Here is a 25,612-nt window from a genome sequence, read left to right as displayed (position 1 = left end):
GTCCAGGACCAGATGGATTCACAGCTGAATTCTACCAGAGGTACAAAGAGGAGTTGGTACCATTCCTTCTGAAACTATTCCAATCAATAGAAAAAGAGGGAATCCTCCCTAACTCATTTTATGAGGCCAACATCATCCTGATACCAAAGCCTGGCAGAGACACAACAAAAAAAGAGAATTTTAGACCAATATCCCTGATGAACATCGATGCAAAAATCCTCAATAAAATACTGGCAAACCGGATTCAGCAACACATCAAAAAGCTTATCCACCATGATCAAGTGGGCTTCATCCCTGGGATGCAAGGCTGGTTCAACATTCGCAAATCAATAAACATAATCCAGCATATAAACAGAACCAAAGACAAGAACCACATGATTATCTCAATTGATGCAGAAAAGGCTTTTGACAAAATTCAACAGCCCTTCATGCTAAAAACGCTCAATAAATTCGGTATTGATGGAACGTACCTCAAAATAATAAGAGCTATTTATGACAAACCCACAGCCAATATCGTACTGAACGGGCAAAAACTGGAAAAATTCCCTTTGAAAACTGGCACAAGACAGGGATGCCCTCTCTCACCACTCCTATTCAACATAGTGTTGGAAGTTCTGGCTAGGGCAATCAGGCAAGAGAAAGAAATCAAGGGTATTCAGTTAGGAAAAGAAGAAGTCAAATTGTCCCTGTTTGCAGATGACATGATTGTATATTTAGAAAACCCCATTGTCTCAGCCCAAAATCTCCTTAAGCTGATAAGCAACTTCAGCAAAGTCTCAGGATACAAAATTAATGTGCAAAAATCACAAGCATTCTTATACACCAGTAACAGACAAACAGAGAGCCAAATCAGGAATGAACTTCCATTCACAATTGCTTCAAAGAGAATCAAATACCTAGGAATCCAACTTACAAGGGATGTAAAGGACCTCTTCAAGGAGAACTACAAACCACTGCTCAGTGAAATCAAAGAGGACACAAACAAATGGAAGAACATACCATGCTCATGGATAGGAAGAATCAATATTGTGAAAATGGCCATACTGCCCAAGGTAATTTATAGATTCAATGCCATCCCCATCAAGCTACCAATGAGTTTCTTCACAGAATTGGAAAAAACTGCTTTAAAGTTCATATGGAACCAAAAAAGAGCCCGCATCTCCAAGACAATCCTAAGCCAAAAGAACAAAGCTGGAGGCATCACGCTACCTGACTTCAAACTATACTACAAGGTTACAGTAACCAAAACAGCATGGTACTGGTACCAAAACAGAGATATAGACCAATGGAACAGAACAGAGTCCTCAGAAATAATACCACACATCTACAGCCATTTGATCTTTGACAAACCTGAGAGAAACAAGAAATGGGGAAAGGATTCCCTATTTAATAAATGGTGCTGGGAAAATTGGCTAGCCATAAGTAGAAAGCTGAAACTGGATCCTTTCCTTACTCCTTATACGAAAATTAATTCAAGATGGATTAGAGACTTAAATGTTAGACCTAATACCATAAAAATCCTAGAGGAAAACCTAGGTAGTACCATTCAGGACATAGGCATGGGCAAAGATTTCATGTCTAAAACACCAAAAGCAACAGCAGCAAAAGCCAAAATTGACAAATGGGATCTCATTAAACTAAAGAGCTTCTGCACAGCAAAAGACACTACCATCAGAGTGAACAGGCAACCTACAGAATGGGAGAAAATTTTTGCAATCTACTCATCTGACAAAGGGCTAATATCCAGAACCTACAAAGAACTCAAACAAATTTACAAGAAAAAAACAAACAACCCCATCAAAAAATGGGCAAAGGACATGAACAGACATTTCTCAAAAGAAGACATTCATACAGCCAACAGACACATGAAAAAATGCTCATCATCACTGGCCATCAGAGAAATGCAAATCAAAACCACCATGAGATACCATCTCACACCAGTTAGAATGGCAATCATTAAAAAGTCAGGAAACAACAGGTGCTGGAGAGGATGTGGAGAAATAGGAACACTTTTACACTGTTGGTGGGATTGTAAACTAGTTCAACCATTATGGAAAACAGTATGGCGATTCCTCAAGGATCTAGAACTAGATGTACCATATGACCCAGCCATCCCATTACTGGGTATATACCCAAAGGATTACAAATTATGCTGCTATAAAGACACATGCACACGTATGTTTATTGCAGCACTATTCACAATAGCAAAGACTTGGAATCAACCCAAATGTCCATCAGTGACAGATTGGATTAAGAAAATGTGGCACATATACACCATGGAATACTATGCAGCCATCAAAAAGGATGAGTTTGAGTCCTTTGTAGGGACTTGGATGCAGCTGGAATCCATCATTCTTAGCAAACTATCACAAGAACAGAAAACCAAACACCGCATGTTCTCACTCATAGGTGGGAACTGAACAATGAGATCACTCGGACTCAGGAAGGGGAACATCACACACCGGGGCCTATCATGGGGAGGGGGAGGGGGGAGGGATTGCATTGGGAGTTATACCTGATGTAAATGACGAGTTGATGGGTGCAGCACAGCAACATGGCACAAGTATACATATGTAACAAACCTGCACGTTATGCACATGTACCCTACAACTTAAAGTATAATAATAATAAATAAATTAAAAAAAAAAAAAAAAAAAAAAAAGAGAAATGCAAATCAAAACCACAATGAGATACCATCTCACACCAGTTAGAATGGCGATCATTAAAAAGTCAGGAAACAACAGGTGCTGGAGAGGATGTGGAGAAATAGGAACACTTTTACACTGTTGGTGGGATTGTAAACTAGTTCAACCGTTATGGAAAACAGTATGGCGATTCCTCAAGGATCTAGAACTAGATGTACCATATGACCCAGCCATCCCATTACTGGGTATATACCCAAAGGATTATAAATTATGCTGCTATAAAGACACATGCACATGTATGTTTATTGCAGCACTATTCACAATAGCAAAGACTTGGAATCAACCCAAATGTCCATCAGTGACAGATTGGATTAAGAAAATGTGGCACATATACACCATGGAATACTATGCAGCCATCAAAAAGGATGAGTTTGTGTCCTTTGTAGGGACATGGATGCAGCTGGAAACCATCATTCTTAGCAAACTATCACAAGAACAGAAAACCAAACACCGCATGTTCTCACTCACAGGTGGGAACTGAACAATGAGATCACTTGGACTCAGGAAGGGGAACATCACACACCGGGGCCTATCATGGGGAGGGGGAGGGGGGAGGGATTGCATTGGGAGTTATACCTGATGTAAATGACGAGTTGATGGGTGCAGCACACCAACATGGCAGAAGTATACATATGTAACAAACCTGCACGTTATGCACATGTACCCTACAACTTAAAGTATAATAATAATAAATAAATTAAAAAAAAAAAAAAAGAAATAGAAAAAGATTGTTAGTGCCGATGGCACCCTGCTGACCTGAAGAGGGAGTTTGTGATGAGGGGGTTTTCAGAATCTTGTGCCTGAGATAGGATGAATTCTTTTCACTTGAACAAAAGATTGTTTATGACGAAAACCTTCACCTATACACTCTAAGACAGACTGAAATGTAAAAAAGGTGAAAGGACTCTGAAACACATGGATGAAAAAATGTTTTAAACCTGTGTGTTAGAAATACAATTATGCATATGATACCTTCAAAAAAAAAAAAAAAAAAAAAAAAAAAAAGGAATTTTTGGAGGGTCCAGAAACAAATGAATTGCTTAAGATTAATTAAATATTCATTATAGTTGTTTTATGCTGGTCACATGATCATGTGGTGGTTTTAATCACCTCTTCAGTCATATGCATGTTTTCTCTTTCTACCCTGAAGTCCCTCTTAAGCTTGAAATCAAGCCCCATGTTTCTCTCAGAACTTCCCAACTACCTAGGTGAGCAAAGAATCTGTAATCTCACTCACTCAACCTCTCTGTTTCTGTCTTGTCATTGTCTTTGTCTCTCTCTCATTTCTGTGGTTACACATTTTCTTTTCTCTCTGGTTGTCTGGCTGGCCTGAAGGGTGATGCAAGTTCTTTCTTCTTCTTCTTTTTTTTTTTTTTTCCTATTAGTTCTGATTTTAATCTGCATGATGACGGCAGATAGTTGCTCACCTCTGTGGTTTGAGTGCAAAAAGAATAAATCATTAACAGAGTGTCTCTAGGAAGATGTTTCCCTCCTGGATATACTCCCCCTGTCTTTTTCACTTTAGAACTTTTCCTTTCACGCAGAAGTTGAACAAAGAATGCAGTTGACTACACTTCAGAAACCAGGGACTTTTATGGAACTGCCTCGGCAGAAAGGCCTTTGGGATCTTTAACCTTAGACTCTTTCTCGTTCTTTTTATTTGGGCAACTAAGTACTTGATTTCAAATGATAAATGGTTGAGTTCAGGCCACCAGTGGGTAGTGCTCTGAAGTGAATAGGTGATTTCTGTGCGATTTCTAGAATGTTTAAAAGCCGTCTACATTTGATGATAGTGTAGCACTTTTTATAGAACTGTTCATGGGATAACACATTTGAGTCTCCATGTTTTACTCAAGCTGGGTCCTTCAGCTTTGTCATTGTGGATGGGGAGCTCTTGGGCTGGACTCTGAGAACCTGTATAAGGTTGGCTAGGTAGAGAGGGAAGGGCATTCTTGGGGAACTAAGTTGTGGCAAGTTTTAATCAGCTTAGGGCACAATTCATAGTTACTAAATAATGTTTTTTTAATATACGTTGGATCAGCCCTAGATTTATTTACAGCAGATCCTTCTGTGTTGCATTTTATTATCTTTACCAGAAGGCAAGGATGAAACTAAGTAGTCACCTTTGCTCCTTCTAGTCAAAATAGGAAAAGTTAAGGTGGCAGAAAATAATGAAATTATTTGTTAAAATGAGGTGTTTGGCTTCTCTGTTGGATCCATTTTTTCATGTCACTCCAGATTTTCATCAATAACCGAATTCAGGGTGATGTTCCATATTATATGAAAGCATTGTATATTGTTATGTGTTTATAGATGTGGTTATACCCTCAGCTCTAAATTATGCTAGAAGGTCAATACTGTATATGAAACTGAATAACAAGAGTGATTACAATAAGAACAGCGGTAGATACTTGAATATGTATCTTATACTGTTTTCTAGGGAAGGGTGATGTATTCGGAGACATATTCTGGAAGGAAACCACCCTTGCCCATGCATGTGCCAACGTCCGAGCACTGACGTACTGTGACCTACACATCATCAAGCGGGAAGCCTTGCTCAAAGTCCTGGACTTTTATACAGCTTTTGCAAACTCCTTCTCAAGGAATCTCACTCTTACTTGCAATCTGAGGAAACGGGTATGTTGTCTGGGTCTGCTTTTTCTTATTAGTGTCCAGAGTATTAATTAATTCAGCTCTATTAGCTGAAGAGTAGAAAAGATACTTTGTTTTGCAGCACTAAATTCCCATCAATGTAAAGTGGCATAATTTTCCTTCCCTTTATTTATATTTTGTTAACTTTTTAAGGGAAAAAACACCCTGTTTCTATGAGTAAAGACTTGAATCTTTACCATTTAATATACAAAATGAAAAACAGACTTGAAGAGAAACAAGCTGTGAACTCTCCTATGATGTCGTTGGTTCTTGGAGTTTATAACACTGCCATAAAATCAATTCCAGTGTCTTTTACCTTATTAAATGGGTATTTTAAAAGCTGGTAAAGTTAATCAAGCTGGGTGCCTATTTTACATTCTCAGCTCTCTTTAGGCACTTCTCATTTCATAATTAATTCACAAAGTTTACTCTTTCAAAGAACGCTATCTCAAAAATTAATTAGCCACATTGACACATCCTACAAATATGGATAGGAATCCTTTATGTTACACTGCTGCTGCACATTTAACCTTCATTGCCACTTTTTAACTGATGAGTGTGACACAAATTTAATTTGCATGAAGAAATCTCCTACTTCTGGTTTCTAGGTCATTGGGCATTGGGTAGGGCTTTTTTATTGCCAAGAATGAAATACATGTTTGGATAACTGCACTTAAGTGATTTTTATCTAAAATGATCGCCTGTCGGTGGTGAAATATTTTGAAATAACAGTCATTCCTTTCCATAACCTGCTTAAAGGAAACCTTCTCTGTAGTTAACAGGGAGGGAAGAAATCAAGCAAAGGGAAAAATTAATGTCTATACTGTAGCAATGTAGAAATGAATGTAATTAAGTCAATGTAATTCCTACGTAGGGTTCCAAGAAAGGATGAGACTAGCAGGAGTAGTGTTTGTCCTGGCTGTATCACATTTATTTGATCTATACTTGAACATCATTTTCAGTTCATACTTTTGTTATCAAATAGATGGAGCGTCCAGAACCTGTGAGACAAAATTAAATAGCTGTAGAGAACATACAGACTTAAGTACAGGTACCTATGCTCAATAGATCTATAGTTAAATATGAATATTATGTCAAACACAAATAGTTGAAAGTGAAGGCAGATGAATATGGAAGAGGGATGCTAAATATTAACTAAATGTGGAAGTTTCTTACTTACGTGTTAGGGAGCTCAGAGTCTCTTTCAGTATTAAGCAGGAATGTCTCCTTTGGTCTATGCTCTGCCTTCTGCAATGACAAATTTCCCTTCAACAAGGCAACCTGTTAGGTAGTTGACTTTTGTGGTATGGTTGGTCCTTGAATAACACAGATTTGAACAACAAGGGTCCACTTACACGCCAATCTTTTTTGACCAAATGCAGATGAAAAATACAGTATTTGTATTATTTGAAACGTGCGTATACCAAGAGCTGACTTTTCCTGTATATGGGTTCCACAGGGTGGACAGCAGGACTTCAGTATGTGAGGATCTGGGTATGTGAGGGGATCCTGGAACCAGTCTCCCTCATATACCGAGGGAAGACTGTATTCTTAAATACTGCAAGATTACTGAAAACTCCTGTCCAACATCTGTACATTTCTCAGGACTTGATGTTTATAATATTCCTGTGAAAGAAAATGGGCAGCTATTTTGTCCTTCAAATCACATGAGAAAACTCAGGCCCAGAGGGATTAATATCAAATAACCAACTGATACCTTTGCAATGCAAGTTGCCAAGGAGGGACAATGAAAACAGATCACCAGTGGAAAATATCTGTCACCTCTCTTTCTCTTACACACACACACACACACACACACACACACACACACACACACACACATTCATTGGTTGTGACAGCTGAGTACACACAGGTGTGGCTACTTCTGATAAGAAGAGAAGCTAGAGACAGAAAACTGTTGTTGGTTTTTGTAACGGGGCCCAGACACACTGTGCGTGTCTCCATGGGTGCCAGTTTGCTGAGTAACATTAGGTGGCTTTCTTCCCTCACAACCTGTTTCCTGTTATAGCTGGTGTCAGTTTTTATAATTGTAGCCTTTCTGCTCTTGATGCGTTGTCTCAATAACTTGGCAAATAGTGGGAAAAGGGTGTCATTCAGTGTCACTTTATTTTCTGAAAAACAATATTCTCATGAAAAAAATAAGTGGTGAGAAATATTATCTCATGATTAGTAATAGTAGCTACCATCTGAGAACATATTGTAAATAGCCAGGCACTTCAACATAGTTTACTTATAATATCTTGTTAAACATCAACAACCCACAAACAGAGCACTATAATCTCCATTTCACCCATGAAGAGATTAAGGTTCTGAGATTGGAACAGCTAGTTGCCAGATAACTCAGGAGTCAGGGCCTGCATTTGCATTCATCTCTATGATTCTAAAACCTGTATTTTTTAAACTACCATGTTGTTTTAGCTTGTCAAAGTCGCTGATATTTTCTTTTCCACAATATTCCACAGAAACGCTGTCAGCAATTTATAGTTTCTTTTTCACTTATTCACTTTATTCCAATTGATCTATTAATGAAAACATTTTGTTCTTATTGCTATTATTATAAAAATTATCGCAATGGACATTCGTTGTGAGTTCTATAACCAAAACTATGTCTTTAGTATGCTATTGATATCTCATAGCTATCATAGCCATTGATTAAGGGTGTGTTCCTGCTAAGTAAGGGAGCAGATTTTGAATCCAAGTTGTCAGCCATGGTGTGGTACAGTTCTGGCCACACAGGTGTATCCAGTGGCTCAGAGGAGAGGTTTGTATAGCGTATGGCTTTCCATGGCTGCAATAAGGAGGGAAGTGAGCCTTCTTTAGCTGCTTGCCTTCATCTTCATTAAGGAAAAATAAGATGCTTACTGTGCAAATATAGCTCCTCCTACCCATCCTTAAGCCCCTCTATGTAAAAATTCTAGAGCTATAACTAGTAATTCCATCAAACAACTACAGCATGGGCTGGCAAACTTTTTCTGTCAAGGACCAGATAGTAAATAATTTTGAATTTGTGGGCCAATCTCAACCACTCAACTTTTCCACTGTAGTATGAAAGCAGCTGTCTTAGCTTGGGCCACCATAACAAAATATGATAAATTGGGTGCCTTAAGCAGAAAGAATTTATTTCTCACAGTTGTGGAGGCTGGGAAGTGTATGATCAAATTACTGGCCAATTTGGTTCCCTGGTGGGGGTTCTCTTCCCGGCTTGCAAATATCCAGATTCTCACTGTGTTCCCACATAAGAGAGAGAAGGGGAGGTGGAGAGATAACGGGGGGAGGAAGCAAGCTCATTGGTATCTTATAAGGGCACCAAGTCCCTCATGAGGGCCCCAACTTTTTTTGTTTTTGAGATGGAGCCTCGCTCTGTCACCCAGGCTGGAGTGCAGTGCCGTGATCTTGACTCACTGCAACATCTGCCTCCCAGGTTCAAGCGATTCACCTGCCTCAGCCTCCTGAGTAGCTGGGATTACAGGCACCTGCCACCACGCCTGGCTAATTTTTGTGTTTTCAGTAGAGACAGGGTTTCACCATGTTGGTCAGGCTGGTCTTGAACCCCTGACCTCGTGATCCGCCTGCCTCAGCCTCCCAAAGTGCTGGGATTACAGATGTGAGCCACCGCACTGGCCCTAACTTTATGACCTCTTCTAAACCTGATTACCTCCCAAAGGCTCCATCTCCAAATACCATCACATTGGGGATAAGAGCTTCCACAGATGAATTTTGAGGGGGTAAAACTTAGTCAATAGCAAAGCTGTAGATAATACATAAAGAAATGAGCAAGATTGTGTTTCAATTACTTTATTTACAATCAGATGACTGCCCAGGGGACTTAAGTGTGTTAATTGTTGAAAAAAGAGGACTGGAAGAAGTTAAATGGGGACAACAGTGGGCATATAAATAGAATCTCCCCACCTTTATTAGAAAGCAAGTATTTTCTACTTGCTGCCTATTCAGAGGGTTATGAGATGGAAAATGCCACAAATATCAGTAAGAAGTAGCTACATAAAGCAGGCAGATAACATGAAAGAGTAATGAAGGATTTATAGTTACTGTGCAAATGGAGAGTTCATTTCACATGTGAACGGGACAGCTGTTACTCAGTCTGGTAGGACATTGCCTTGTGGGGATGCTGGGCTAGTGCTGCTTAGTCCTCATATTTTTTTTTTCTCCAAGAGGTCAGAAGCACATTTTTATGGGAAAACACATTTGTTTGGTAATAATTTGATTTGTTTTTAAAATTCTGTGGTCAAACAAAGTAAGTCTGCTTGCTGTTGATCCAACAGCTCATGATCTAAGTGGAATCAGTTAATGAACTCCTGGTCTCATGGGTCTAGAAACCTGAGATTTTTACCTGGGGCCTGTACGTTTTGATGAAAAAAATTTTATCTATTTTCTAACTGACATTTAGCTTTTCCTTTAATTGGAAAGGTTGCTAGACAACTACAGTGTTATTGGAAGTACCAAAAGCCATTATATTAATGGGTATTTTCATATATAATATGTGCTGAAGATATCTTGAAATGCCAGTTATGCTCATTACTATTTAACAATTATGACGGTTATTAGACCTGCTGCTAGACAGAAGCACATAGATTACTATACTGTAAATTGTTGGAAAATATTTTGATGACAGGATTTCAATATGTGTTTCCTTTGCAATCTTGTGTATTTTATTTTGTGCATTTAAAGCAATTCTATTGAGGAGAGGTACACAGGCTCCACCAGACTACTGGAGATTAAGATCCCATGTGTGAGAGTCAAAAGCTAAACTGAACTGAGCAAAAAGACCGATTGGGTTATTTTTCAATAATAAGAACACAATTCCATAGTTTCCAATAAGTTTAAACATATTCAGAAAAGGGATGAGGGAGAAGCAGAGGAAAATTGACTTATTTGCTTACTTTATGTTTGTATTTATTTAACCAATTCAAGATGCCAACTCCTGGAATGACAAAATGGTATTCGTTAAATTGATGACCAGCTCTTAGGTATACATCAAAGGAGGTAAGCAACACACCTTCTTTGACATACACATAAAAAGGTAACACAGGTGACACCTACATTTTAAAGGCTTATTAGACTTTTAAAATTAATATTACACTTCTTCTCATTTTGCCTATTTGTTGCACGATGATTTTTACCATTTGTGTAAAAAAGAATTAACCTAGCAGATATGACTATTGTCCTTTGAAAGACTTGCTTGTAAAGCTGGCTCTTGTGCACTTGATTTCGGGGGGACTCTTGCCACTAACTGATGAGTAACTCTCTGTGCCTTAACTGTCTATTCTAACAAGGTGGATTGATGCTGAATATCAACTTTCCTTCCTGAAGTGTGGAACTTTGGCATATGTCAGGCAGAAGATGCCTTTGTGACCATCTCCAGTACAAAACCAGAAGCACCAAGTCCTTAATGAACTTCCCTGTGATGCTCTTGCTTGTTCCTGGCTTCCCCCAGACTTTGCCCATGCCCCTTTTCCCTTCGCTAAATTTTCTTTGTCTCTTATGCTCTCATAGCCATGAATATGATGATATGCAGAATTCTATGAATCTGCCTAGTGGATTGTCCGACCTTGGCATGGTCTTGAGGACCACCAATGCACCATATATAAAGGTTGATAGGAAATCTGTGTCCTCAAAGGTCCTCAAATCAGCAGATATATTCGTAATTTTGTTGTAACCTTCTTTTTCCATAAAAGATGCTGAAACCTACAGACAGTATGTTTTATGAGTAAAAGAGAATGAACCGTTTAAAAATAAGTGGTATATTTGTCCATAAGGCAGTCAAGCGAATTTCATTTCCTTGAAACTTAAAATATATGTTACATGAACACTGCTGGCTACAATAAGCATGCCTGAGATTTTAAATTATTTCTGAATATTTTCTTCACTTTCAAGATAGCAAGAACATATTTTCCTCCAGATTGACTATTTAAATAGGATGAGAGAAGAATTTTATTTGCTGTTTCTGTACGTCTTCTCGTGAGACACTTTGTTGAAGTGCGGCACAGAAAGTATTGGCTGGCTCACCATACAGCCATGCATCCATCTAGCCCCTATCCCATAACCATGGGGTTGTGGACACAAAAGACCAGGTGCCTGCTCTCCAGGAGGCTCCGGTCTAGTGAGAGATCATGAGTTAGATAAGTGCTACGAGAGGGTTATTCTCAGTACACAGGGGGCATAAAGGAGATGAATTCAGTTTATCCAAGGGGAAGACACAGGGAAGGATTCCAGGAGGTGACAAGGACACTGGAGTTAGGATTTCATTTCAAATAGAGGAATATTCTAGAATAAGGAAGGGTCTTGTATATCACCAAGTTCATTTTATTTTCTTTAAAGATGAGAGAAATTCAGACCCAGGAAATTAAGTGATTGCCTAAGTTCACTTAGCTAGTTAGCAGTAGAGCTGAGACCGGAATCTAGTCCTTGGAATCTCATGCTGGTAATATTTCTATTATTTAACCTAGAATAAAAGCGTTTCAAAGAAGATTGTCAGTAAGATCCAACACTCGATTGTGTTCATTTTTAATAGAGAAGGATAATATGTGGCATGAATTTGCATGTGATTCATAGATTAATTTTAGTTTTTCATATTGTGGTTCAGGATAAAACTAATAGTGAAGCCAAAACAAGACAAGCAATAAGCAGTGTTCAGAGTCAATGGACAGGACTCTCAATGTGGGCATGAACCAATATGTCTGTTGTGGCCACAGCATATCTGTCACCTGCATAGTAAAATATCTCATTTTAGTGAAAGCATTTAACTTTCATATGAGTATTGTTTGAGAAGTGTTACTGAATACAGTAATATTGTCTTGCTGATAATACTGCATTCTGAGATACTCTTTGTTAATATGTCAATACTGCTGTACTGGTTAGTATAAATACATAGAAAGATAAAAATTCTCACATTAAAAAAACTGCTACTTTTTTTTTTTTTTTGATGGGGGGGTGAAGTCTCGCTCTGTCTCCCAGGCTGGAGTACAGTGGCACGATCTCGGCTCACTGCAACCTCCACCTCCCAGGTTCAAGCAATTCTCCTGCCTCAGCCTCCTGAGTAGCTGGGATTACAGGTGCACATCACCACGCCTGGCTAATTTTTGTATTTTTAGTAGAGACAGGGTTTCACCATATTGGCCAGGCTGGTCTCAAACTCCTGACCTCAGGTGATCTGCCCACCTCAGCTTCTTGAAATACTGGGATTACAGGCGTGAGCCACAGGGCCCGGCTGCTACTTTTTCACTTTTGTGTTTTAAGTTATTTTTTAAAAGATGTTAATACTTTTATATTAGAAGTTACAAAAAATATTGACAAGCTTACCACCAAATGTGTACTAAATATATATACTAAAAATATTAGTTAATCAAAAAAAGGAAGGGAAGGAGAAAAAGAAAATACAAAATTGAATATTTTCATATAGAACTGGAAAAATCTGAGACTTGTTTGATAGGAGGTAGAGAATGTGTTTTTTTGTTGTTGTTGTTATTAGGGCTGAAAACTAACAAAAGATTACTATGCAGCCAATTCCAAAAATGCAAAAAAATAGAATGTAAACTGAATTTTGAAAAAGAAAAAAATCACTAAGATCGAACAATGTTAATACAGGCTAAAATTATATAATTGAGTGGGTTTCCCTTTTAAATACCATGTCTTATGTTATATCGGTGGGTATAAACCCTCTTGTGGTTTCAGATTGAGTGGTCATGGCCAGAGAAGTATTGTCTTTTCACTCCACGACTCTGCTTATTTTGTCACTGGTGTAATTAAAGCTTCTAAGCAAATGGCTCTAGAGTTCTAATACCTTTGCTGTTGTCATGGAGTGGAGCCCACTGGATGTTGATAAAAGTGATGTCAAACTGACATACTTTAGTTGTGGTCTCAAAGAAGTGCTTCCATTGTGGCTTCAGAGACTCATCTTCCTTTAGCTCCATCGTTTCTAGTTTAGACTCTTTTTTGAGGCAGAGGCTCGCTCTGTCACCCAGGCTGGAGTGCAGTGGTGCAATCTCAGCTCACTGTAAGCTCTGCTTCCCGGGTTCATGCCATTCTCCTGCCTCAGCCTCCCGAGTAGCTGGGACTACAGGCTCCCGCCACCACACCTGGCTAATTTTTTGTGTGTTTTTTTTTTTAACAGAGACGGGGTTTCACCGTTTTAGCCAATATGGTCTTGGTCTCCTGACCTTGTGATCTGCCTGCCTCGGCCTCCCAAAGTTCTGGGATTACAGACGTAAGCCACCATGCCTGGCCTAGACTCATTTTTATTAAACATCTCTATGCACAGGTTAATCTGGGACCTCTTGCCAATATTTCTTTAACCCTTGTATTAGTCTGCTTGGCTTACTATCACAAAATACCATAGACTGAGTAGTTTCGACAACAGAAATTTATTTTCTCACAGTTCTGGAGGTTAGAAGTCCAAAATCAAAGAGCAGTAGGGATGGTGTCTGGGGACGTCTCTCTCCTTGGGTTGCCACTGGCCACCTTCTCACCGTGTGCTCACACGGCATCCCTGCAGTGCCTGTGTCTGTAGAGAGTGAGAGCTCTCAGGTCTCTTCTTATAAAGACCCAAGTCCTATCGGATCAGAGCCTCATCATTATGACCTCATGTAACCTTGATGACTTTTTCAGAAGCCTTGTCTCCAAATGCAGCCCTACTAGATGTTAAGGCTTCCCCATATGAATTTGCGGGTGGGAGAGATAAATCTTCAGTCTATAACAATGAAGTTTGATATTTAAGTGAAATATGAAGAAATGACTTTGAAAATATGTTAAAATCAAAACTTACAGCTGGAGTGTAACATTCCTGGGGATGGATGTGCAGCAGCAGCAGCAGCATTCAGTGCTGATTTTTATAACTTTGGGGCAGTGCATAATTATCAATACCAGCAAAATGTTCTCGCCCTCCTACAGTGATTTAAGAAGGATTGCTATTTAAACTTAGACAAATGTCCCCAGGCATGATCAGTTCAAATTGTCAAATGGAAAAACAGAACATAGAGGTACATGTAGATTCCCTTTCACCCTAAAAAGCCACTGTCCTTTTCTACAGATGGCACTGTTCTTGAGTAGAGATCAACTGAAGCCAGCTGGCAATGTTATGGAGAAGCATAGTCGCAATCCTGTATTTTGACGTTCCAGTGGTAAGAAATAGTGGTTTGGGTTCACTCTGGCATTAGCACAGGCTCAGAACTCAATAATGCTTTTCTTTCCAGAAAACGTTCTTATTATGGTGAATAATAAGCAGCAGCAGCACAGAATGTCATTTTTTTCTGTGAACAATGAAGCATGTCAGCGGCAATCATCTTTTGTGGATGAAAAACATACTGGAATTGGATATCAAACAGGACTAACGTATTTGCTTGGTGTACATGTGTCGCAGATTGCATGTATTTCAGTAGCAATACAGGTATCTTTGAAGAAATGCTCTATGAATGGCAATGGGTATTCCAACTCCTTTGTTTTCTTCACCCACCCTCCCCACAATGGTATATTAGCTAAACAAAATAGTAGAACCCATTTGTTCAACAAATCCATCAATTCTTGATCCTGTGGAAAAGACATTACTAAAATATTGTCCATACTTGGAACAAAAGATAATATGGTTTCCACAAAACTCTCAAATAGTATGTAGTATCTATGTTTACTTCTCTCGTAACACTGGTTATGGTACTTTGGTTTCTCATTTACATTTCTATTTTTCAACTGAACAATGAACTCCATACAGTAGGTATTTTCTGTAATATTTTATTGTCAATGGCCAGAATAGAGTCTGCTATATAATTAAATGAATAACTGAAATGTTAATCTGTCATGCTGCCCAGCAGTTTTTATCATCACTGACCAGAATAATCACCGTTATCTAAAACACACAATATCTTTGATAACTTTGGCAATAAGCCCTATATAATAGGATTACGAAAATTACCATTATTAATTGGTGTTAAATCACGATTAGAGTTAACTCCCAGCTGCTGTTTCTAACCATTTGTGTCTGCAAATTCTGCACAGTCCTGCAGCAGCTTGTCTAGTGCATTCAGAGTAGTGCAGCAATTTTGATATCACTGTAGAGTGAATTGAGATCACCCGATGCCAGGGGCTGTGATTGTCAAGGTAGTGCCTTATTCCCATTCTGACGGACTTTGAAGAGAAAACGATTGCTCTGAAAACCCTGTGTGCCACATTTGAATCTGAGCAGAGTCTACTTATAACTCTCATTACCTCAATTGATCATCAGGACTGCAGATTCACTCTGACCCACTGGCTCTGCTGGCAATAGCTCTGCTTACATGTTATGGTTTGTAGAAATTTCACTTCCAAAATGACGTTGCTTGTCACTTCGCAGTTTACACACCACAGGCGTGATGGCGTTTGAGCTTGAAATCAACACTGTAAGACAAGTGAGTTAAGGGAGGTGAGGTGATTCGCTCATGGCCATACAGGTGATAACTGTTCTGAGCCTGCAACCTCTGTTTTTCAACTCCACGCTGGCTCACATTCCACTGATGGGGGTAGAAAGAGGCAGACCTTCAACAATTTCTGAAGTTTGTCATGTGCATTTAGATGAAGCAGAGACCTAATTATGGAGTCTTTTAAGCCCTTAAGCTGCTTCTATTTAGGGCTCTCTGTTGGTCTGCTTCCAGACGGAATAAAAACTTTTCCACATTTAGTCACCAGGACAGAGGTTCACAGATCTCTTGCTCTTGAATATGCCTCCAAAGCAGTTATTTCAGGACAGTTTCACAAGATTCAAAGTTGGGGCTGGATTCAGTAATTTACCAACATTTTGAACCATAGATTATACTGTCTGGTTTCTTGCCAGCTCTTCTTTTTAAAACCAGAGTTTATTTTTATTGCAAGAAAATACATATTTTAGTAGTAAACAAGAAGAAAATAAATAAGCCTTTAATAGATAGAAAAGTATTTAAGCAATGTAATGTAAAAAGACATTTTACAAATTATTTTTCTTGCAAATGTCTATTCAACAATCTATTTGAGACATTTGTTTTTATTTTAGGTCTGAGTCCTGCCTCACCATAATGTATCTCTAGAGGCATCTTAGCTGGACGCTAGACTGTTTGTTTCTAAAATGTCTACTACTTATGAATTCTCAGCAATTAATATTTGATATGATTAATAAAAGATGTGCTCTATCACATCATTTTCATTTAAAGGAAAATACTCTTTTTGAATTAGAAAGCAAGGGTTCTTATTAATGTTAAGACTGAAATGTGTGTATTATTTTCTTCCTTAATGCCTTTTGGCATTGATTTAAACTTAGAATACATGCAAATTTTCTTATCCTAACTACTTAGGTCTTGTTTTACTTTTTCTTTGTTTTTACTTTATTTTAAAATTTGTATAAATTTAAGGGGTTCGAGTGCAGTTTTGTTACATGAGTATATGGCTGAGTGGTAAAGTCTGGGTTTTTAGTGTAACCATGACCTGAGTAATATACATTGTGATAATTAAGTAATTTCTCATCCCTCACCCCCCTCCTACCCTGGCACCCTCCCAAGTCTCTAACGTCTATCATGCCACACTCTAGGTTCATGTACACACATTACTTAGCTACGAGTTATAAGTGAGAACCTGTGGTATTTGACTTTCTGTTTCTGCATTGTTTCACTTAGGATAATGGCCTTCGGTTCCATCTGTGTTGCTGCAAAAGACATTATTTTATTCTTTATAATGGCTGAATGGTATTCCATTGTGTGTATACATATCATATTTTGTTTTTCTTATTGTCTTTTATTTTAGGTGCGGGGGTACGTGTACAGGTTTGTTACATGGGAAAATTGCATGTAATGGGACTTTGGTGTACAGATTATTATGTTACCCAGGTAATAAACATAGTACATGACAGCTAGTTTTACAATCCTCCTCCTCCACCCTCCAGTAGGTTCTGGTGTCTATTGTTCCCTTCTTATTGTCCACGTGTACTCAATATTGAGTTCCTACTTATAAGTGAAAATATACAGTATTTGATTTTCTGTTTCTGCATTAATTCACTTAGGGTAATAGCCTCCAGCTGCATCTGCATTACTGCAAAGAACATGACTTTTTTTTGGTGGCTGTGTAGTATTCTAATGTGTGTATATACCACATTTTCCTTATCTAGTCTACCACTGATAAGCATTTAGGTTGATTACATGTCTTTGCTATTGTGAGTAGTGTTGCAGTGAAAATATGCATGTATGTGTCTTTATGGTAGAAAGATATCTATTCCTTTGGATATATACTTAATAACGGGATTGCTGGGTCAAATGGCAGTTCCGTTTTAAGTTTTTTGACAAATCTCCAAACTGCTTTCCACAATAGGTGAACTAATTTACATTCCTACCAACAACATATATGTGCTCCCTTTTCTCTGCAACCTCAACAGAATCTGTTGTTTTTTGACTTTTTAATAATAGCCATTCTGACTGGTGTGAGATGGTATCTCATTGTAGTTTTGATTTGCATTTCTGTAATGACGATTGATGTTGAGCATTTTTACGTATGCTTGCTGGCTGCATGTATGTCTTCTTTTCAAAAGTGTCTGTTCATGTCCTTTGCTCATTTAAAAAATATTTGTATGTTTTTAATTTTTTGTGGGTACATAGTAGGTGTATGTATTTATGGGGTACATGAGACGTTTTGATATAGACATGCAATGTGAAATAATCATACCATGGAGAATGGGGTATTCATCCCCTCAAGTATTTATCCTTTGTGTTATAAACAATCCAGTTACACTCTTTTAGTTATTTTAAAATGGACAATTAAGTTATTATTGACTATAGTCACCTTGTGCGATCAAATACTAGGTCTTATTTCTTTCTACTTTTTTGTACCCATTAACCATCCCCAAGAACCCCCACCCAGGCCCTACCACCCATCCCAGTCTCTGTTCACCATCCTTCTATATAATCATGAGTTCAATTGTTTTGACTTTTTAGATCCCAGAAATAAATGAGAGCATGTCAAGTTTGTCTTTCTGTGCCTGGTTTACTTCACTTAACATAATGATCTCCAATTCCAACCATGGTTTTGCAAATGACAGGATCTCATTCTTTACCATGGCTGAATAGTACTCCGGTGTGCATACATACCACAGTTTCTTTTTCCATTCATCTATTGATGAATGCTTACGATGCTTCCAATTCTTAGCTATTGTAAACAGTGCTGCAAAAAGCATAGGAGTGCAGACATCTCTTTCATGTACTGATTTCCTTCCTTTTGGGTATATACCCAGCAGTGGGATTGCTGGATGATATGGTAGCTCTGTTTTTAGTTTTTTGAGGAACCTACAAATTTGTTATCCATAGTGGTTGTACTAATTTACATTCTCACCCACAGTGCTCAACATGCTCCTTTTTTCCACATCCTTGTCAGCATTTGCTATTGCTTGTCTTTTGAATATAAGCCGTTTTACCTGGGGTGATATCTCATTGCGGTTTTTATTTGCTCAAAGTGATATTGGCACCTTTTCATATGTCTGATTTCCATTTGTCTATCTTATTTTGAAAAACGTCTTTTCAAATATTTTGCCCATTTTTGATTGGATTATTAGATATTTCTTTCAGCTATTTAGAGTTATTTGAGCTCCTTATATATTCTGGTCATTAATTCCATGACAGATGAGTAGTTTGCAAATATTTTCTCCCATTCTGTGAGTTGTCTCTTTTCTTTGTCAGTTGTATCCTTTGCTGTGCAGAAGCTTTTTGACTTGATGTGATCCCAGTTGTTCATTTTTGCTTTGGTTGCCTGTGCTTGTGGGGTATTGCTCAAGAAATTTTTGCCCAGACCAATGCCCTGGAGATTTTACCCAGTATTTTCTTGTAGTATTTTCATAGTTTGAGGTCTTAAATTTTCTTTGCCCATTTTTTAATGGGGTTGTTTGTTTTTTGGTTGTTAATTTGTGTAAGTTCCTTTTAGATTCTGGATATTAGTCTTTCGTCAGATTCATAGTTTTTAAAACTTTTCTCTCATTATGTACATTGTCTGTTTACTCTGCTGATAGTTTCTTTTGTTGTGCTGAGACTCTTTAGTTTAATCAGGTCCCATTGGTCAATTTTTGTTTTTATTGCAATTGCTTTTGGAGTCTTCATCATGAAATCTTTGCCAGGACCTGTGTCCAGAATGGTGTTTCCTAGGTTTTCATCTAGGGATTTTATAGTTTTAGGGTTTACATTTAATTCTTTAATCCACCTTGAGTTGATTTTTGCACATGATAAAAGGCGGGGGTCCAGTTTTCATCTGCATATGGCTAACGAGTTATCTCAGCACTGTTTATTGAATAGGGAGTCCTTTCCCTATTGCTTGTTTTTGTCAACTTTCTCAAAGTTCAGATGGTTGTACGTGTGTGGATTTATAACTGGGTTATCTAACTTGTTCTGTTGGTCTATGTGTCCGTTTTTGTACCAATACAGTGCTGCTTTGATTATTGTAGCCTCATAGTATAGTTTGAAGTCAGGTAGTGCAATTCCTCCAGCTTTATTCTTTTTGCTTAGAATTATTTTGGCTATTTAGCCTCTTTTTTTGGTTCCATATAAATTTTAGAATAGTTTTTTCTAATTCTATGAAAAATGTCATTGGAAGTTTGATGGAAATAGCATTGAATCTATAAATCCCCTTGGACAGTATAGTTATTTTAACAATATTGATTTTTCCTATCCGTGAATGTAGAATGTTTTTCCATTTGCTTGTATGATTTCTGATTTCTTTCAACAGTGTTTTATAATACTTGCTGTTGAGGTCTTTCGCCTCCCTGGTTAGCTGTATTTCTGGGTACTTTATTTGTTTGTGTGTGCCTATTGTCAGTGGGATTGCATTCTTGATTTGGCTCTCAGGTTGGACATTGTTGGTATATAGAAACGCTACTGGTTTTTTTTACATTGATTCTGTATCCCAAAACTTTGCTGAAGTGGTTGATCAGTTTTAGGAGAGTTTGGGCAGACATTATAGCATTTCTAAGTATAAAATCATATAATCTATGAAGAGAGATAGTTTGACTTCCTCTCCCTGTTTGGATGCCTTTTATTTCTTTCTTTTGCCTGATTGCTCTGGCTAGAACTTCCCCTCGTGCTATGATGAATAGGAGTGGTGAGAGTAGGCATCCTTGTCTTGTTCTGGTTCTCAAGCCAAATGCTTCTAGATTTTGCCTATTCAGTATGACGTTGGCTGTGGGTTTGTCATAAGTGGCTCTTATTATTTTGGGGTATTTTCCTTCAGTGTCTGGTTTGTTGAGGGTTTTTAACATGAAAATATGTTTAATTTTATCTGAAGTCTTTTCTGTGTCTATTGAGATGGTCATGTAGTTTTTATTTTTAGTTCTGCTTATGTAATGAATCACATTTATTGATTTGCATGTGTTTAAACAATCTTGCATCCCAGGAACGAAGGCTTGATTATGATGGATTAGCTTTTTGATGTGCTGCTGGTTTTGGTTTGCTAGTATTTTGTTGAGGATTATTGCATCTCTGTTCATCAGGAATGTTGGCCTGAAGTTTTCATTATTTGTTCTGTTTCTGCCAAGTTTTGGTATCAGAATGATGCTAACCTCATAGAATGAGTTAGGGAGGAGTTCCTCCCCCTCAGTTTTTTGGAATTGTGTTGGTACCAGCTTTTCTTTATATGTCTGGTAGAATTTGGGTATGAATCTGTCTGGTCCAGTGCTGCTGTTTATTGGTGGGCTTTTTATTACTTATTCAATTTTGAACTTGTTATTGGTCTGTTCAGTGTTTCAATGTATTCCTGGTTTAATTTTGGGAGGTTGCATGTTTCTCGAAATTTATCAATTTCTTCTAAATTTTCTAGTTTGTATGCATGAAAGTGTTTGTAAGAGCCTATGAGTGTTTTTTTATACTGTGGGGTCAATGTTAATGTCTCCTTTGTTACTTCTGATGTGTTTATTTGAAACTTCCCTGCACTTTTTTTGTTAGAATAGCTAGAGATCTGTTAGTCTTATTTATTCTTTCAAAAGAAAAGCTTTTGGTTTGTTGATCTTTCATGCTTTTTCACATTTCAATTTTGTTCAGTTCAGCTCTGATTTTGGTTATTTCTTTTCTTCTGCTAGCTTTGCAGTTGGTTTGTTGTTCTTGTTTTTCTAGTTCCTCTAGGTGTGATATTACATTGTTAATTTGAGATCTTTCCAACTTTCTGATGTGGGCATTTAGCACTATAGTCTTTTCTTTTAACACTGCCTTAGCTGTGAGTTTCTGGTATATTGTGTCTGTTTTTATTACTTTCAAAGAATTTCTTGATTTCTGCCTTAATTTCATTGTTTACCCAGAAGTTATTCAGGAGCAGGTTGTTTAATTTCCATGTAATTGTATGATTTTTAGAGAGCACCTTAGTATTAATTTCTATTTTTATTGTGCTGTGGTCTGAAAGTGTGGTTGATATGTTTTCAGTTTTTTTGAATTTGTTGAGAATTGTTTCATGGCCAAGTGTGTGGTCAGTTTTAGAGTATGTGTTATGTGCAGATGAGGAGAATTGTGTATTCTGTTGTTGTTGGGTGGAGTGTTCTGTAGATGCCTTTTAGGTCCATTAGGTCAAGTGTTGAATTTAGATCCCAAATATCTGTGTTCGTTTTCCGCCTCAATGATCTGTCTAATACCATCAGTGGGGTGTTGAAGTCTCCCATTATTGTAGGGTGGTTATCTAAGTCTCTTTGCACTGCTGAAAGAACTTATTCTATGAATTTGAGTGCTTTAGTGTTGGGTATGTGCGTTTTAGGATAGTTATGTCTTCTTGTTGATTTGAAGCTTTTATAATTATGTAATGCCTTTCTTTTTCTTTTTCATTATTTTTGGTTTAAAGTCTGTTTATTTTCTTTCTGAAATGAGAATAGCAACCTCTGTGTTTTTTTGTTTGTTTGTTTTCTATTTGCTTGTTAGATTTTTCTCCGTCCCTTTACTTTGAGCCTGTGGGTGTCACTGCATGTGGAATGGGTCTCTTGAAGACAGCATACTGTGGGTGAGGTGACGATGGCAAGGTTTGTGCATATGCACACCATTGGTAGCATGGTAAGGTTTGCACATGCATGCACCAACGAAGTGGTGGGGCGAGGTTGTGGTGGAGTGTACACTGGCAAAGCTGTGTGGGGAGGCTGCTGCGGGGTGCCTGTTGGTGAGGGCTTGTCTGCTGAAACTCTCCATTTGTTAAGCAGGGTCTGCTGGTGAAGGAGCTCTGGCAGCAGTTGCTGGGAAATGCCCCATTTGGGCATGCAAGGCTATGCTGCAAGTGGACATGGGCTTGCAGGGACCACACGGGAGGCTAGAAGACAGGGTTCACTGTAGATCAGACTGCAAGACAGACTTGCTCTGTCCAGGTATGACAATCAGCAAAGACCAAAGCCACCAAGAAGAGTATGGAGAGCCTTGGGAAATGGGTATCCCCAGCCATTCTCTGACCTTCCTAAGCTAAACTCTCTGGGCTCTGCACAGGCTGGTGCTCTGTCCCTGCCACCTCTCCAAGCAGCAATCTCTGTCAGCTGAATATCCATGGGTTGTGGGGTCTCCTGAAGCTAGGATTCTGGAGGTCCATGGCCAGGATGGGCCACTCCACACCTATTTAACTCACCTCTTCCCCAGGAGCTGCTAGGGTCCAAGAATGAATACTAGTGCTTGGCAGTCCCATGCAGGATTTCCAGCTTGCTCTCCCTTCACCCCAGGGTCTGCATCTTCCTTCCATCCATTCTCAATGCCATCCTTCGAAAGGTCTGCTCAGAGTGTGCCAGTCTTCTTGATGCTCTAGTATCTTGGTGGGAGATGCTTTTCCTGGCTGCATCTAGTCTGCCATTTTGGCTTTTCCTATACCACATTTTATGGCTCATTTTTTCTTCTGTCTTCTAGAATAAAAGTAAATAATTTTTTTTTTTTTTTTTTTTTTTTTTGAGACGGAGTCTTGCTTTGTTGCCCAGGCTGGAGTGCAGTGGCACGATCTCTTCTTACTGCAAGCTCCACCCCCCAGGTTCATGCCATTCTCCTGCCTCAGCCTCCTGAGTTGCTGGGATTACAGGCACCTGCCACCACGCCTGGCTAATTATTTTTTGTATTTTTAGTAGAGACGGGGTTTCACAGTGTTCACCAAGATGGTCTCGATCTCCTGACCTCGTGATCTGCCTGCCTTGGCCTCCCAAAGTGCTGGGATTACAGGCGTGAGCCACTGTGCCAACCAAAACTAAATAATTTTTCTCTGCAGTTGAATATATAATGTAATGATGTACAATATTAAGTTTGAATCTTTTTATAGACTTGTATTACAATGTATTTTTAGCCAGAGTTCTTTTGGGAGTTCTTCCCTCCCCAACCCCCAAGGCAATATCTAAATTTGATCATATAGTTTGTCGTTTTAGGGATTTCTTCCCTTCACTTTTTGAACAGAATCTATTGTCTCAGCTTTTTCTGTTTTCTGAGGTGTCTGAAAAAAATATAGAAGCTCAACAGACATGTATTTGAAAAGCTTCCATGCTGATTCTGAGCTGTAGCTTTGGAATGCATTACAATGGACCATAATATTTTCTTCTTTTTTTTGAGACAGAGTCTCATTCTGTCACCCAGGTTGAAGTGCAGTGGTGTGATCTTGGCTCATTGCAACCTCCGCCTCCCAGGTTCAAGTGATTCTCCTGCCTCAGCCTCCAGAGTAGCTGGGATTACAAGTGCCCACCATCACACCCAGCTAATTTTTGTAATTTTGGTAGAGACAGGGTTTCCCCATTTGGCCAGGCTGGTCTTGAACTCCTGACCTCAGGTGATCTGCCTGCCTTGGCCTCCCAAAGGGCTGGGATTACAGGTGTGAGCCACCCTGCCCAGCAGACCATAATCTTTTGAGGAGCATTTGGTTATTCAAAGGAGGGATTTCAAGGTGTTTATGGTGAATTCAGCTTGTGAAAAAAATAAAATAAATGTTGTAATAATACATATGAATGTCTATATGACAGAAAGGACTTTAAAGCATTATATACATTTTGCCAATGAGAAAATAGCTACTCTGTAGTTAGACTGAATTCTTAATACTTAACTATTCTCACCAAAATAACATCTGCCTTGCTGCAATGTCTTTTTTATTCCCCAGCTGGGAGGTGCATTTCATAGATTTTTGCCTTCCAGTCAGGTGATCTTTTTCTAAAGGAATCAAATCAAGCAATTCTACTAAATAGCCAGAGACACTCAGATGACCCAACAAGGCGATAGTAATTTCTCTTGGAAAAAGTCATTCATTTTCTGTGTCTTCTCTCTGAATTAGGTTGCACTTGATTCATCCAACACTTTTAGAAGTTGACATTTGATTTCTCTTGGGTATGTTCTGTGTTCACACTTTTGTCCTCCAGAGAGTGACGTCATCTGTAGAAGTTCAGAGACGCAGTCCCTTAGGAAACTCTCAATCTGGAATGGAAGCTGCAAGTAAAAGCTAAAATTGCTAATTCTGCATGTAAGAAGAGGCCAATTTCCCCTAATGACAGCATACAGAGGTAATACAGAGCATTGGACCCTGACCAGGAATTTGCTTCCTTTTTTAACTGGTACCTCGGCAACCGTGTTAGGTATGATTATGGACTGTATTATAACTTAGAGCATTACGTGGGTAAACGTAACACGGGTCCTTTGAAAGTTAGTTTCCCATGATAGGAAGTTATGTACTCCTTCTCATGTGAAAAAAAGAGTGTTTCCTAGTGCTCAGAATTCAGAAACTAGGATGTCAAATGACCTACTTGGCCATTGTAGAGTGTAATAGTACACAGCAGAGAGTCTCCTGTGCCAGCAAAGGTGAGCAGGAGAAATCAGATCCAGCCTCCTGGATTTATAACTCCACAAAATGAGGCTGACTGGCAGCTTTTAAATAGCAATATTTCTGTACCTGAGAGTCACCAAGTGGCTTGTTATTGAAATCACACTCTGGGAAGACTTTCCCTGTAAGCTGTTGGGAGTGGGGATGCAGGTGGGGAGAAAAGTGCCTGGCATGGGCCTATCCCCGCCATTCAGGAGAAGCTGGCTTCTTCAAAGTGTTTGTAAAAAAAAAGTCACAAAATGGATATTTGCTCTGGTGAAAAAACTATGAAAGTAGATTTGGATTTGGTAATTTTGCAAAGCTGAAAAATCTCTGTTGTTGGGTTCCTAAGTCATTCTAGCATTGGCTTGCTCCTTTAAAGAGCTCTTTTAAATTTTGAACCAGCAATTTTATGGAGGTTGGTAACAGTGGTGATGATCAGATAATATTGAAAGAGAGAGAGAAAGAAAGGACTATAAAAGTTCAAA

At 38.6% G+C, this 25,612-nt stretch overlaps 1 protein-coding gene across 1 annotated transcript in view; it reads left to right on the top strand.

Annotated features, from left to right (window-relative positions):
- Positions 1–25,612, top strand: part of KCNH5 (potassium voltage-gated channel subfamily H member 5) — a 350,192-nt gene that overhangs the window by 262,521 nt on the left and 62,059 nt on the right. Inside the window, exon 10 of the mRNA XM_001100052.5 lies at positions 5,146–5,342. Within this exon, the coding sequence (XP_001100052.1) occupies positions 5,146–5,342 (197 nt within the window). The remainder of the gene's footprint in view (positions 1–5,145; positions 5,343–25,612) is intronic.

The sequence above is a fragment of the Macaca mulatta genome, chromosome 7 (assembly GCF_049350105.2).
Source record: "Macaca mulatta isolate MMU2019108-1 chromosome 7, T2T-MMU8v2.0, whole genome shotgun sequence".
Taxonomy (NCBI): Eukaryota; Metazoa; Chordata; class Mammalia; order Primates; family Cercopithecidae; genus Macaca; species Macaca mulatta.
This window is presented reverse-complemented; position numbering and strand designations above follow the sequence as displayed.